This window comes from Mycteria americana, chromosome 3, assembly GCF_035582795.1.
Source record: "Mycteria americana isolate JAX WOST 10 ecotype Jacksonville Zoo and Gardens chromosome 3, USCA_MyAme_1.0, whole genome shotgun sequence".
Lineage (NCBI taxonomy): Eukaryota > Metazoa > Chordata > Aves > Ciconiiformes > Ciconiidae > Mycteria > Mycteria americana.
The window spans coordinates 1,263,784-1,278,341 of NC_134367.1; the positions used below are offsets into that span (position 1 = coordinate 1,263,784).

At 49.4% G+C, this 14,558-nt stretch overlaps 1 protein-coding gene across 1 annotated transcript in view; it reads right to left on the reverse strand.

The window, feature by feature from the left end:
• Window positions 1–14,558, reverse strand: part of OTOF (otoferlin) — a 113,363-nt gene that overhangs the window by 27,007 nt on the left and 71,798 nt on the right. Inside the window, exons 8-19 of the mRNA XM_075497212.1 lie at window positions 13,990–14,044; window positions 11,142–11,273; window positions 10,613–10,675; window positions 9,649–9,733; window positions 8,359–8,518; window positions 6,880–7,066; window positions 6,354–6,540; window positions 5,455–5,678; window positions 4,286–4,394; window positions 3,614–3,797; window positions 964–1,084; window positions 197–297 (exon numbers count right to left, since the gene is read on the reverse strand). Of these exons, the coding sequence (XP_075353327.1) occupies window positions 197–297; window positions 964–1,084; window positions 3,614–3,797; window positions 4,286–4,394; window positions 5,455–5,678; window positions 6,354–6,540; window positions 6,880–7,066; window positions 8,359–8,518; window positions 9,649–9,733; window positions 10,613–10,675; window positions 11,142–11,273; window positions 13,990–14,044 (1,608 nt within the window). The remainder of the gene's footprint in view (window positions 1–196; window positions 298–963; window positions 1,085–3,613; window positions 3,798–4,285; window positions 4,395–5,454; window positions 5,679–6,353; window positions 6,541–6,879; window positions 7,067–8,358; window positions 8,519–9,648; window positions 9,734–10,612; window positions 10,676–11,141; window positions 11,274–13,989; window positions 14,045–14,558) is intronic.

Sequence of the window (14,558 nt, forward strand, 5' to 3'; positions counted from 1 at the left end):
TTGGGGTGCAGATGTAAGCACCACCTCACCCACGCTCCAAGCCAGAAGGCAGCTGATACGGTGTTGTGCCAATGTGATGAAATGCTTGCCCATCATCCAGAGGATAAGGCAAGGTGGGATTACGCTCACAACCTTGCCCATAGCCCTGCAGAGAGCAGGGGTCCGCAGTGTCCACCTTTGCACGTCTTTTACTCACAAGCACCCACTGCTCAGCTCCTCCAGGACCCCTCGGAGCCGGCGCTCCGGGTGCGGCTTCTCCGTCTTGATCATTTCCTGCACGTCGTTGAGCCCTTCCTCCTGCAGCGGCGATGGGGGAAGCGGTGAGGGGGCGGTGGGGCAGAGCCCCGCGGTGGGGCAAGGTCCCCGCTGAGGTCCAACCCTGCATAGAGCAGCCCTGTGGGGCTGCCAGTGGGAAACATCTGCTGCTTCTCCAGACCTGCTGGCCTCAGGGCTCAGGTCTGGCACACATTTGGCCGTGGGGACCTGGCTCTGGGTGATGGGAATGGCTCCGCCGCCCCCATGAGACTAGCTGGCCACCATCCACACTGTCTTGGCTGGACTTGCCAGGATCTCCCTTTGCAGGTCCTGCTGAGACCCTGCCAGCATGGACCTGTCACAAACGCTCCTTGGGAATTAGCTGAGACTATTAAGAAGACTCTGCTGCACAAGTGGTTCACCCCTGCAGTCCAGGGGGACAAAACCTCCCTGCTCCTGCTCCCTTTGGTGGGGACCCCTGGGTCTGACCCACAGAAAATTCAGTGAGCTCCTAGGATTTGGATGTTCAAATTGTGGAGCATTTAGCACTGGGAAACTTCCCCCTTTCTGGCACAAGTTTGCTAGTTGGTCCTCGCACCGTTTGTCCCTGCTTTGTGACAAGCTGCAGAGATGCGCAGGGAGCCTGGATATGCCTCATGCCAGCCCCATGCCCCAAGCTGTCTCCCTCCCTCCCCAGCACATACTGACCAGCTTGTCCGCAATCTTGTCCATGATGTTGGCATTATACAGTCTGCGGCGCTGGTCCTGCCACCAGCTCTTGATATAGATACAGGGCTTCTTCTCAAAGTATGGCAGGTGGAAGTAGTTCCTGAAAAAGGAGGCAGAAGAGATGCTCCGTGGTGGTAACGCTCCCAGCCAGGACCAGTCCCTGTCCCACACCTCTCCCAGGGAGGCAATGCTGTGGTGGAGGTGGTGGGATACAGGAGGTCAGGCGTGGGAGAGAGGGGGCTGATGTGAATTGCACCCTGCAGAACAGAGGCTCCATCTCTTCTCGCACCCTTCCCAACGCCAGACCCGGGGCGGATGGATGCAGTGCCCGAGGACTGCAAATTTACCATCTCAGACCTGGTGGCCCAGAGAGAAACTAGGGAAGCTCCCACTCCCACGACCTCACCCATAGCCCAGCAGAGAGCAAACATCTCCAGCGTAGCAGCAGGGTGAGCAGGGGCACAAGGGAAACCGAAGCATTAACACCCTTTTCTGAATGCTGGTGAGCATCTCCTGTAGTCCCCTGGCCTTCACAGCAGGCAGAGGTCTCTGCCCTTTGCAGAGCTGACAGGTTTCCATATGCTGGCGGGATGGAGCAGTAATAGTCATGGTACAGTTAAAGGGAGGATGAGGCTGAAGAATGGGTTCATGCTTCTTGGGTGCCTGAGCACTGGCTATGAGGTGGGATCCATCCACTGCAGATCCTGCCACCCCTGGGATCACCCTTAGTTAAAAACCAGCTTCAGCTCATCCTTACGAAGCCATCGGGGTATTTCCAGCCCAGAAGATGTCAGCAGAGCCCCACGGTTGAGCGTGAGGCTCCCAGCACCCAGGGGCTGGAGACATCTGGGTAAACAGCATGAGGGTCGGAGCCCAGGGAACAGGCTCAAAAACCATCGGTGCTTCTCATCTCCGTTCGGCATTCACCTTGACAAGGAGCTGGTGAACAAAACAGGGAACCCCACTTTTATCTGGCATGCAAATACCCTCGATTCGGTCTGGTTTGTTCCATCTCCCGATTGAATTAAGTCAGCCAGTTAATTCTATTAATATATTCTGTTCTATTCTTCTATTCTATTCTATTCTATTCTATTCTATTCTATTCTATTCTATTCTATTCTATTCTATTCTATTCTATTCTATTCTATTCTTCTATTCTATTCTATTCTTCTATTCTATTCTATTCTATTCTATTCTATTCTATTCTATTCTATTAACATCTATCTACTGGTATAACACAGTTAAAATCCACTTTAAGCATATCGCATCAGGTTAAATCCAATTAGCTTTCCTTAGTACTAGTCCTTTTTATTCAAATGCAGGCTCTGGCTGAAGCCCAGCCCAGACATCCCACGACACTTGTGCTGATCCCGTTCAGTCTGGGGCTTTCTGATCCAGCTGCTTAGGACAGAAAGCACCCACCAGAATCACACTTGCGGCTGTCTGGATGTCATCTTTATTTTAGGGTAACTGCTACCGGCACATCACAAAGCAGTTGATGTGCAGACAAAAAAGCAGACAAAAAAATTGTCATAATTTTACAGCTGGAGAAACCGAGGCGGAGAAAACAGAAGGCATTTGTCCACTGACAACCAGCTGGGCATCGACAGACCCCGGGTAGGACCCAGTTTCCTGAGTCCTGGTTCTGTTAAACACCAGAGCGCGGCTCTCAGTGACTGTAAGCAATGGGGACAGACAGACGCCAAAAGAGAGACGCTGCAAACCAGGGAGGCTGAGAGGACTTAAAGTCTTTTACCCCAGTCTCCTGCCTAACACATTCTCAAGAACTTTTTCCAGCATTTTTTTGTATCCTCTCCCCTCTGTGTGTTTGTGACCTTGTCTAGCTTTTAAGATCCAAAGCGATGAAGAAATGCACTTTGTCTCAGCACAAATTGCCTTCACTACTGAGATCTATGCCTTTTATCTCCAGATGGACTTTGCCTGTCTCCACATGGTGCCCGTGATGTTTTTCTGTGTCGGGCAGGTAGAGAGAGCACAGATGCAAAGCCCAGACCTCTCCTCCCTGATGTGCAGCACTGGGTTGTGCCACCAAGGGTGGCAGCGATCCTAGGGAAGGACCTGTTTTTAGACTGGTTTCCTAAAAGTACGGGAGTGAACCTGTTTTTTCAGTGGCACCAATGATTTTTTGAATCCACTGATTAACTTCATCCCTATTTGCCATAGGGGAAGAGCACTAAAGCTATCAGATAACCATGAGTTTTGGGTGCATATCTGGCCGGGTGGGTGAAGGATGTCCTTTGTAGGGTAGCCTGGGAGGTCAATTCAGCCCTTATGGGACATCAGAGAATCCACAGGAGTGCTCAGGACTGTAGGGAATGTGGTGGGGCTTCACCTGGCAGGCTGTGGTATGTAAGATGAGGTATCTACACGTGGCATCTAATCTCCCTTTACAGGCACAGAGATCCGGTCCCCACTGCTGCTCCCAGGTCTGTTTGGCCAAATGGCTCCAGGCCCCATGACAGCACTGACCTCACCTCTGACTTCATCTCTGCAGACAGCGGTGGGAGCTTGGACACCCGGTGCATGTGGGAGTGCTTACAGACCATGTCTGAATTGAGAGCCACATCTCTGCCCAGTGGCACTTCAGTGGCCAGGTGGGCACGCTTACCTGTCTGTGACCAGGGGCTTCATGGGTTGAGATGAAGAAACAGAGACCAGCTCTCCATTCTCATCACCTTCATCCTCACTTGAGTTCTGGAGCAGCTCGGACTCCTCCTCGTCCCCATCCCCTCCCTCTTTCTTCCTCCGTAGGATCGGTTTGGTCATGCCATCGATCTGGTTCCCATAGTTACCTCAAGAAAAAAAATGTGAAATAAAGTCACAGAGTTGTAACTCCAATCGGGCTCAATCTCTTGGCTTTAACTCAGGCTGGGGAGAAGTTTTCTCTGCAGGAACCATGGGGGACAGTGGAGTTCAACTCTCTGAAACCATGCCGAGGAACCACAAATCGGTGATGGGTGTCTGTCCCCTGCTCACGTCCCCTCTCGAGCCAGTAGGAATACACACCCTCCCTTTGGTGGTCAGCCTCAGGAGGCACAAAGCCCGGGGAGAGAGGGAGCAGCTCCACTGGCCACAGCACAGCATGAACACAATAGATGATTTGGGGTCCCGCGTAGCTTGTGCCGGTAAAGTAGCCATCACCTTCTCCCTAAACTGAGAGCCCTGCATGCTCTAGCATGTGTTAGCCTGGAAAATGGGGAATAAACCCTGCTCTTGGCCTCATATCCTGCATTCCCTCCCAAGCACGCTTCAAAACCACCCTCCCCAAAAAACAACCAACCTATTGTGACCTCGAAGTTGATGGGTTTATCACCAATCTTCCTGTCAATCATGGTAGCTTCCAGGAAGGCTCCAAAGAGAAAGAACTCCTCCATCTTCCCAGTGCAGTTCTGCAGGAGAAATCCCAGGGATCAGGGTTGAGGTCAGCTGGAGGGACACCTAGAAGGGCAGGTCCCCTTGGGCAGAGGGTGCATCACCTGGCACCTCTGAGCACCCTCATGGCCTTTTTTGAAGGTGAGGTGCCACTGCTCAGGCTTTCAAGGCGACCATGAGGGTTTTCTCTCCCCCAGCCTGAGCTGTCTCTAGGCTCACTGCAGAGACAGTTTAATTAAAGATTTTAGCCTAATTTATAAATGTGTTGGCTTAACTGAGATCAGTCATCCCTTGCACGTGAGGGACTGCCTAAGGGACATTCAGGAATACGAGCCTGAGTTCGCTCACAAATTGAATTAATCAAACCGCACCGAACCATCTGCCTGGATGCTCTTTCAGAACCGGAATGGCTTTATTTCCAGGTGGCTTCATTTCCTCTGGAGGTGACTTAAAGCCACTTTACTTCTGAAGGAGAGCTTTCACACAGAGGGTGCCCTGCCATCAGACTTCTCCCTTTCTGCTTCACACCCTTGGCTTATATGGATTGATTTATGTGGGCATCCCCAGGTAGGATAAGCCTGGATGTGCCTGTTTATGCAGAGCACAGGCAGCAGCCTTGTGGGCTCTATATGTCAGGACTAAAGCTGTGGGGCTGCTCTTGTGAGGAAACAGCCATTCAATTTCTCTGACCACTTCCACCCCGCCAGAATTGGTTGGGAAATAGATTAGATTCTTGGCTTCTGTTTGAAACCCATCTTCAGGATAGGAGTGAGACAGCTGGCATTAGGAGATAGCTCTCTTTGTCCTTGTCTAACTCGAACTGGAGAAACATCTCAAAGTTTAGGATCCTCCCTCTCTGAGATATTCCTTCTGCCCAGCACTCCTAAGAGAGGTGAGCATTTGAATGATCATAAAATCTGAAATCCTTTCAAGATTTGCTTTCATTGTGCTGGGGGATCCGGAACACTTAGGACAAGGCTAAATGAAATCCTCGGTTTGTGAGACCAAAGACAAAAAACCAAGAGGCCTGAGACCCAAGACTCACCACTGGCAGCTGTAGGGTTAGGGGTGACTTACGTCAGCAATTGATATGGCCTGCTCGACTTGCACCTCGGTGGAGCTGTTGATCTCCGGGTTGGTGGTGTCCAAGATCTCCACAGCAAGACTCATCAAAAGCCGGGCCCGGAAGGAGACGCCTTCACCCAGACCCTCGTTCAGCTCTTGGTGCTCGTCCATCAGGGTGTAGTTCCGAGTGGAGCCATACATGTTCACCCATGCGGGGCCAAAGGTGGGCAGGTAGCCTGCAGTAGATTGGACATGCACGTAGGGAAGGGGATGTGCAAGGAGGAGGGCATGTCTTTGCCTCAGGATACAAACTCACTCATGGATTGGCATCACTTTCCTGGTCTGTGTACGGTGACGCAGGCTTGAATATGCACGTGTGTGTGCATGGAATTGCATGATTGCAACCATACGTGGAGTCAGTTTTGCAGTGGAGGCAGCGATGGGGACTGTGCAGTGCACCAGCCCAAAGACAGAGGTGAGTCTCCCATGGGGCAAGTTACCCAATGTGAGAGTCAAGAAAAAAGAACCCCCCCCATTAGTCCCCTTTCTAGAGCCATCTTTGGTTTCACATTGGTCGTGCCCATGTATGCTGATGTCTCCATGGGTGCGTGAATGGGGGAACCTGTCAGATAGTCATCCATTCATGGCAATGAATTTTTGTTCTTGGGTGTCTTTGCTTTCAAGTGGTAGACTGAAGGCTTGTGACGGGGCTTGGTTTTCAGAGAGCGTATGTCCAGTGACCTCAGAAGACCACTGCAGTGAATCAAGATCTCTCTGGCTGGGCACCAAGAAGCAGCTATCTCCAGGGTTGGGGAGGGAGCCTAGGCTATTTTGCTAACTCTCTGCCAAAAGGATGTCTCTCTACCGTGAAGAAGGTAGGTAGCTCAGTCTGCCCCCTGCCTTAGCTTTACCTTTGTCTCCTTCGTTAGAGATCTTCCGCAAATCAATGAAATGGGTACCAATGGCCACATCATTGACTTTGTCCGAGTCTCGGATCTGGATCTTTATCCGCTTGCACAATGGGGGGAACATTTCTGTGAAGACTATTTGCTCGTTCCAGAGAGGCTCATAGCTGCTTTTTTGTATGGATGTTTTCCCCTGCCGAGTGGGAGGAGATAGACGTTTGACAAGGGTTTGAGCTCCCAAGCCATGCCTCACAACCTGAACTGCTCCCTTGCTAATGACCACTGAAACATGCATTCTGTCTTGTGACCCTCCTCTCCCAAGTAACAAGCTCTTTTCCTCAACTGGCGAGTGCTGCAAACCCATCACAGTCTGCACAAGAGAGGGGACACATAGCAAACAAGGTGGCTTTGTCCTGCATCTCAGCATCTACATGCCAGGACAACTGAGATCATCTCTGGCCACCTGCACGACAGCTGGTCCTGCTCATGCTACCTCCCAGGGTCACCCTGGTACCGCACGCAGCTTGCTCACCTTCTGCCCTGCAAAGATGACCTGCACGTAGGGGTCTACCAAGTCCTTGTTCTCCCCAATGAGAGCCTTCTTCACATTGGCCATGATGCTGGTGTTCATACGGGGCAGTCCCTCTGCTCGATAGATCTTGATGTAGAAACGAGCCCACTGCCTCTCCGGAGGGACCCCATCCGGGAGGAGGAGGTTCCTGCAATGTCAACAGATAGGGTTGGAAACAGCTGCTGGGGCTGGCAGCTTTGTCAGGAGATGCTTCCCAAAGAGGAAGAAGCTGCCCCACCTTCTGAGCACAGGCTGTGTGGAGGTGGAAGGATGACCATTTCTGCAGCCATAGATTTTATTGCTGTCCTGTTTCTGCCCATCATCCTGTTTTGGGGTGGGAAGTGGTGGTTTTGTAAGCAAAAGCTTAAGAGGAGCCCCTTGGGGTGCCTCTGGGACAATGTGCATTCCACTAAAGGGATATAATCATTATTGCCAGTGGAGTCTAGATGATAATTAAACTCAGCCTAATTTAGACATCTAAAGCAGGCCAGACGAATGGGATGTTAGAAGAGCCTTTTTGCTTTATCAGGGCACAAGGGGAGCTGGGGTGATTATTTTGGGGGGAGACTTGAACTCCACCAAATTGTTTTTCTTGACATATTTGTCTTTCCTCTTCTGGGGAAGAAATGAGAGCCATGGGGGATGCTGTGAACAAAACAATTTCTAGAGGAATTGCTTCAGTTGTCCATGAAAAAGTGGGATAATATCACCACTACAGCATGGAACAATGACCCAAAATAATTCAGGTGGTGCCTCAAGCCCCAGGGTCCCCAGCCAGTCAAGAGAGCTGCATATTATGGTATTTTGGTACTTTGGTATTTTGCTACCAGTCTGCGTTTCTGACTCTGTGGTGAGAGGCTGAGAGGTAGACTGGAAAGCCTGTGGTTGCACTTGGAGATATTTAATTAGCCGGAAATGTTTTGGGGCTGGAATTAAGTTTTTAAACTCTCCTGATTTTTCTTCCATGGCCTTTTAGATGCTTTGGGGAGTCACTGAGCCCTGCCCACCCACACAGCCTGGGAAACCTCATCCAGACCTCCCTGCTCTTCCCTGGCAGTGAGTGATGAGACCCCATCCCATCCCATCCCACCCCATCCCATCCCAACCAGCAGGAGCATTGGGTAAACAGTGGGGACATCAGGTTGGTTGACATGAGGCTGGTGTTGGTATGGAGAGCTCAACCACCAGCAGATGGTCTGACCTCATAGACACGGTTTGCAGTTGATATGGCCTGGATTTGCACCAGTAATCTGCCACGTGTTCTCTGAAAAGCAACTTATTGGTCCCTCCGGTTTCACTGCACAAGGTAGGTATGGGTACTAGAGGGGCTGTCAGCCTGATCTGGTAGGGATGTTGTCCTCATTGTACGAGCCAAGGTACAGAGACGTGAAAAGTCATTCCCAAGAAAGTCTGTGTGAAGCTGGCTCTGCAGATCCTTACCCTTCAATATCATCCTCGTCCGTCTCATTGGCTTTGTGTGGTGTCTTGATGTTGTCCCCTTTCCCTACCACGGCAATGTCACACTTCAGGTAACCTTTCAGCCCAGCAGTGAGATCCTCAGGGTCGGAAAGGATGGCCCATTTGTGGTAGAACTGGTGCTCTGGAAGCCAGGGGACAAGACAGTCATTTATCAGAATGAGATAGAGCAATTACTGCGAGGACTGGAAATGTAAGAGACATCTTCAGGCGTGAGGAATTCAGACAGAAACCCCTGAAAAATTCATTAGGAGGATGTGTCTCGCGTTGAAGACTGAGAAGCAATGGGATAAACTGTCTGAAGGGGGGTGGACTCTCCATCACTGGAAGTCACCATCCCTGGAGGTATTTAAAAGACGTATAGACGTGGTGCTTAGGGACATGGTTTAGTGGTGGACTTGGTGGTGTTAGGTTAACAGTTGGACTTGATGATCTTAAGAGTCTTTACCAACCTAAATGATTCTATGATTCTAAGTCTTTAAGGTCTCAGGTGACTTTTGGATGGTGTTAGAAAGACTTCATCCTTCTGTGGAGCGGGGAACCAGACTAGATGCTCCCTTAAGGTCCCCCCATCATCATCTGCTGAGCACTCCTGAAGCGCAGACTTTGGAGGCTTCATTTACATCTTAGCTCTCAGGCTTATTTATAGAGGCAGAGTGCAGCAACAGGCGTGACATAGGAGCAAGGAAAAAAAACCCACAGAGATTTTGGAGGTATCTTTTTCTGAAGGGGTGTTGTGTGTTCAGCTCTGGCATGCTGCGAGCACCAGGCCCTCAAAGAGGCATCGCCGTTCTGTTTATCATCAGTGAGCAACACGACAGCAGCTCTAATCAACCCCTCTCTCTCTTTGCACACCAGGCATCTTCATTTCTTGGTTTAAATGCCAGCCACAGAAGGCAAGATCCATCCCATGACCTTCGGCTATCTGGAAGGTCGATATCTTGCCTAAGCAAGTCGCCTTGGGCTTCCTTCCTCAGCAGGTCAGTGCACAGAGACCAGCACACCCAGAGGGCATCTCAGCCTCTGGCTGTAACACCGTATTTCAGGATGGGATACGCAACCTTCTCCGGGGGTGCTGAGTGCTCTTTCCTGGGTGCAGAGCGAGCCCAGGTGACTTGCTTATATCTAGGATACTAAAAGTAAGTTAGATAAGCATGACCCAAGGAAACTAGCACTGCCCAGCTACCCGACAAGGACATTTATTCAATGGTGCAGGTAAGCACATAGGACTGGTTGCAAACAGCGTTTACGTACCAGGCTGAGTATAAACAGTTCCAACGTCCATCTTGAAGGAGCCTACCAAAGTCCCACTGCGCAAGAGGTTTTTGGAGTGGATCACCTGGAAATCGAGAGAGGAAAGCAAGTCAGACATTCTTCCATGCCCTGGGAGCCATAAGGCTCTTTCCAGAGGTGTTCAGTGTCAGATGGGAAAGGAGCTGATGCATTTTCCTTGGGCTGTGCAGGACCTTGGTCTGTATAAGGACACTAAGAGGCATGGTGGGGTTGGCAGCTCTTGCTTAGCAGTCTTGCAAACAAGCGTATACTTGGATTGAATAGAAAAAAATGCAAAGAAATTAATCCTTGAAACAAGATGTAGTTTTCTAGTCCCTATGGCAACAAAGACTGGGACATTCACCTGAAGGAAGAGTCTTTAGCACGCTCAGAATTTATGGTCTAATTCCCTTTGTGGGAGAAATTGTACAGCCGGTCTGTGCACGGGATAGATATAGATATTCCTAATTAGTGTGCTTTGGTCAGTGAATCTGCAAATCTTGTTCATCGCCCTCCTCTGTGGATGTGGGGAGGGCTGCAGTCTCTGCTTTACTCTCAGCATCTGCAGTCCTGAATTTCCACAGTAGCTCCGCCAGTCTCATGCCTCAGGAAATCCTCTGGCAGGCTCAGGAAGGTCTTGCTTCTCCCCAAGCCTAAACACATCCTGAGACAGGTTTAATTCTGCCTGGCTCTGAAATACCAGAGATCAGCCATGGAGGGAGATAACAAATGCAGGAGTGGAGCTGTGTGGCCCCAGCAATGAAGGTCAGCAACAGAAAGAGGGACTGGTGGTCTGCAAAAGAGGTGAGGCTCATAGGACCCAACACCTCAGCTCCTGTTGGGGATCTCACATCAAGGACCTTAAATCCATCCCCAGTGCATACGTAAAACAGGCTGGTTTCTTCCAAAGCCCCACGAAAAGGACAACGCAACTATGCTCACTTACGGACAGCTTGATGATCTTGTCGAACATGACATCTGGGGGGACGTGGAAGTCGAAGACAAAGTACTGAAAGGGAAAGAGCAGTCGTGAAGGCAGGGGAGCCGGGGTGGGCTCCTTTTGGATTGAAAGACAGTATTATGGTGCACGCTCCAGCTGGAGAAGCTGTGACTGCCTGGAGGAGCATCCTGGAGCACACATGACAGCAGAGATGGATCTGTGTAAGCCCCAACACCGACAATCTCTGCAGTCTGAGGAACTAGAAGGAAGCACTAACTTGTTGGGAAAACCTGAGAGTAATTTAACACAGATCAAGTGAGTGCACTTTTTACCATTTTGCAAAATACCAGAGGGCAAAGGCTTCATTTCTCCTTCAAACTCCTCCAGAGTTTGAGATTTCATCTTATTCCGACAAGAGGTGACAGGAGAAAAAAAGAAAAAAACCCAAGTGACAAGAAATTACATTTAATTGACTAATGGCAATGTAGATCCTGAGGAGCGGGTAGCTGTGAGCATCACCAGAGGACAGACCCACCTCATTGTAGTAAGGGCAATTGGTCGATTCCTTCATGGACGTGTATTTCTTTTCCTCTCCAACCTCCACGCAGACCACAGGGTCCATGTTGAGCCCAACAAGCTGCCGGGCCTCGATGATGGTGATGCTGACCTGGGGAGAGGGATTTGTGCACCTTCACCTCCTGAGAGCGGCATCAGGTGCCGCTCGCTGCCTTAACCCCTGTCTCCCCATCTCTCGTTTTTGAGGCATTTTCAGTGCAATGGTGGCAGTTCTGGGGTCTACTGGTCACACTAAAGACACTGGGCTGCTTGGCCAAGCCTGAGCGAGCTTCAATGCAGTGTGGGATGCAGGAGAGCCTGGGCATCCCCGTTGCTTCAGCCCCAGAGCATGGGTAGCTTCATGCAAGGTGTAAAGTCAAATGGATTTAGCTAAAGTGTGGGAGCGGAGGCTCGGTTGGTGAGACCCCAGCTGGCTTCACTTGCTTCTGCTAGAAAACACAAAGGCTTGCAGTTGGACTAGATGATCGTTGTAGGTCCCGTCCAACTGAAACATTCTATTCTACTCTACTCATTATTATTTCTGGAGTATTCCCCACCATTTCATGGTTCAAGCCTCCTATGTGCATGCATACACACAGGTCGTTTTATTTAAATTGAGTACTCCTGTATGTGGTATATGGAAAATAAACTACTTCCAACAGAATATGAGCAAATCATCCAGACGAAACATTTGCATGTATTTACGACACAGAAGTTTGTCATTCACAGTTCAATCCACCTTGTGACATTAAATAAATATTAGGTATTTAGATCGAATCTAAATTCCTTCCTTGCAATATTAAATTCATATTAGGAATTCCTGCTTGCATTATACTGAAATTTCTTAATGTTACTAAAAAACATAAGGTGTAATTTCATGTAGGTACCAAATCTTTTCAATTCCCAGCAGCCATTTTTCTAGAGTCATCTCTTTAAAATCTATCACAAGTTGGTGGTAAGACAGGTAACCTCCAGGCTTGAAAGCATAGCGAATTTGGGTATAATGTAAAATTATTATTGTAAAATAACATGAGCTCTCAGTCCTGGCTCCCTTGAAGCCCAACAGATGAGTTAATTTACACATGCCTTCTCTAGCTATTGTTAGTTGGTTTTGTAACTTGAACTCAGCTTTATCTTAAATCATATAATAATGGAAAATAGAAATCTATTAAAAATTAAACTATTATCTTTGTGGGTAAATTTGGGGAAATTTCATTTTGGTAACATATTAAGAGGCTTGACTTTCAATCAGATTTCTTTAAAAGAGGCTCAGATTCCAGTCAAAAAAAAAAAAAAAAAAAAAAAAAAGAAAAACCCACCAGCAGTTGCCGGGATGCTGTGATAATTTAAGCTGAAATTATTCTATTCTATTCTATTCTATTCTATTCTATTCTATTCTATTCTATTCTATTCTATTCTATTCTATTCTATTCAAGTGCTTCTAAAAGGCAGCTGGTAAAGGGTAGCAGAGCCCTCTGAGGAAGGGCAAGGCTGCCCGGCATTTATCATTGCACAAACTGGCTTAGCGCAGAGGAGCTGAGGTGCAAATGCAACCTCTGATTGCAGACCCGGCTCAGGGAACCCGGCTCAGGTTCACTCCTCACGTACAGCGCGGCAAAGTGCGTGGAAACATCCCAAACGCCTTCTGGGGAGGCTTGCAGCCAGGGTTATCTCTGCACCGAGACCTCCCCTCCACCCCTGCCTTGACCCACACCAGCTCCTGGAGATGACTTTGCTGGGCACCATCCTTCATTAACACTTTGTCCCTCCCTCCCATCCCCTCTGCTGCCACAGACCGAGGCGATGTCTTGAGGTTTCCCAGGGATGGGGCCTGGAAGATCAAGTCCTTTCCTCTTAATTCTCAGATGTTCCACAAAAGCCAGTTGTCACAGGAAAGCAGACATCCGGAGGTCAGCCAGGCACGTACCTTGTTCGTGAACCAGCCTAGCGCTGCAAATCCCGTTTTACTCCAGAAATTAGCCATTCCCCATTAACACCAACCTTGTGATCCTCCTGCCAAATAACTGGACCTTGTGCTCCTTCTGCCTCTTGGTTGTAATTTGTTTCGTACCTTCCCCCTCCTCTTTATGTTCTTTATGTTCCCCCCACTCCGGAACCAAGCACGCTCGTTCCCTATAAGCCTCACAATTTGGTCTGCAGCAGATGCTGCAAATGTTCTGCAATAAATCTCTAACAAAAATCATTATTTGCATTGTTCTGAGATATCCCTAGGAATGTGTTGCTGTGCTGAGAGGCAAGGACATAAAGCTAAATTGCTGCTGAATCAGCACGACTTGGTGAAAATGAGAAGAGCTGATTTATGAACCACGCTGGCACCAACTAGTAAAAGAAAAGGGAGCAGCATGGATCATCTGAGCCTTGGGAAACTAAACGTGTGGTTCTTCTAACTCTAGATAAAGTGGCAGGGATGGAGCACTGCTGAAGAGGACCACAGCAGCCATGTACCAGCCTATCTGAGGAAATCCAGCGAGCAACCTACTGCCAGCCAGGGCTCACCGATCTTGAATACTAAACAGCATGCTGAAAGCTCTTGGGAAGTAAGAGAAATGTATTGGAGAAATGTATCCTGTTTCAATCAAGATTAATTTGGGCCTTTCTGGGCTTCATATGATGGAGAGCAAAACCAGGTAATTACTTAATCTCAAGCTTATTGCTCGACCGTTTAAATGCCAGCTCTTGGGAAGTCGTGCTTTGTGAGTGCAGTACGTTGAAACCCAGCACGAACTCGTTCCCTGCAAAACGGTCCCCCCACCCCCTGGGTTGTGACCCCCGTGAGCTGAGCTTGGGGGCACAACATTGTCACCTACCTGGTAATCCATTGGCCGCCCAGCACTCGGCTCCATTTTGATGTCAGGCTTGGACCTTTGGAGGGGCAGAAGAAACCCTCAGTCAAACCACAGATGGACTTGCTGCAAGCTGTGACAGAGCATTAGGGTCACCCCTCGAAGCTCCTGCCCTCTTTGAATCTGAGGAATATAAACCCTGGGGGCTGTGAAACACCCTGGGGCTGTTGAGCCTGGAGAAGAGGAGGCTGAGGGGAGACCTCATCGCTCTCTACAACTGCCTGAAAGGAGGGTGTAGAGAGGTGGGGTCGGTCTCTTCTCCCAGGTAACAAGTGATAGGACGAGAGGAAATGGCCTCAAGTTGCGCCAGGGGAGGTTTAGACTGGATATTGGGAAATTTTACTTCACCGAAAGGGTTGTCCAGCATTGGAACAGGCTGCCCAGGGCAGTGGTGGAGTCCCCATCCCTGGGGGTATTTAAAAGCCGTTTGGATGAGGTGCTTAGGGACATGGTGTAGTGGTGGTCTTGGTAGTGTTTGGTTTACGGTTGGACTCGATGATCTTAAGGGTCTTTTCCAACCTAAACGATTCTGT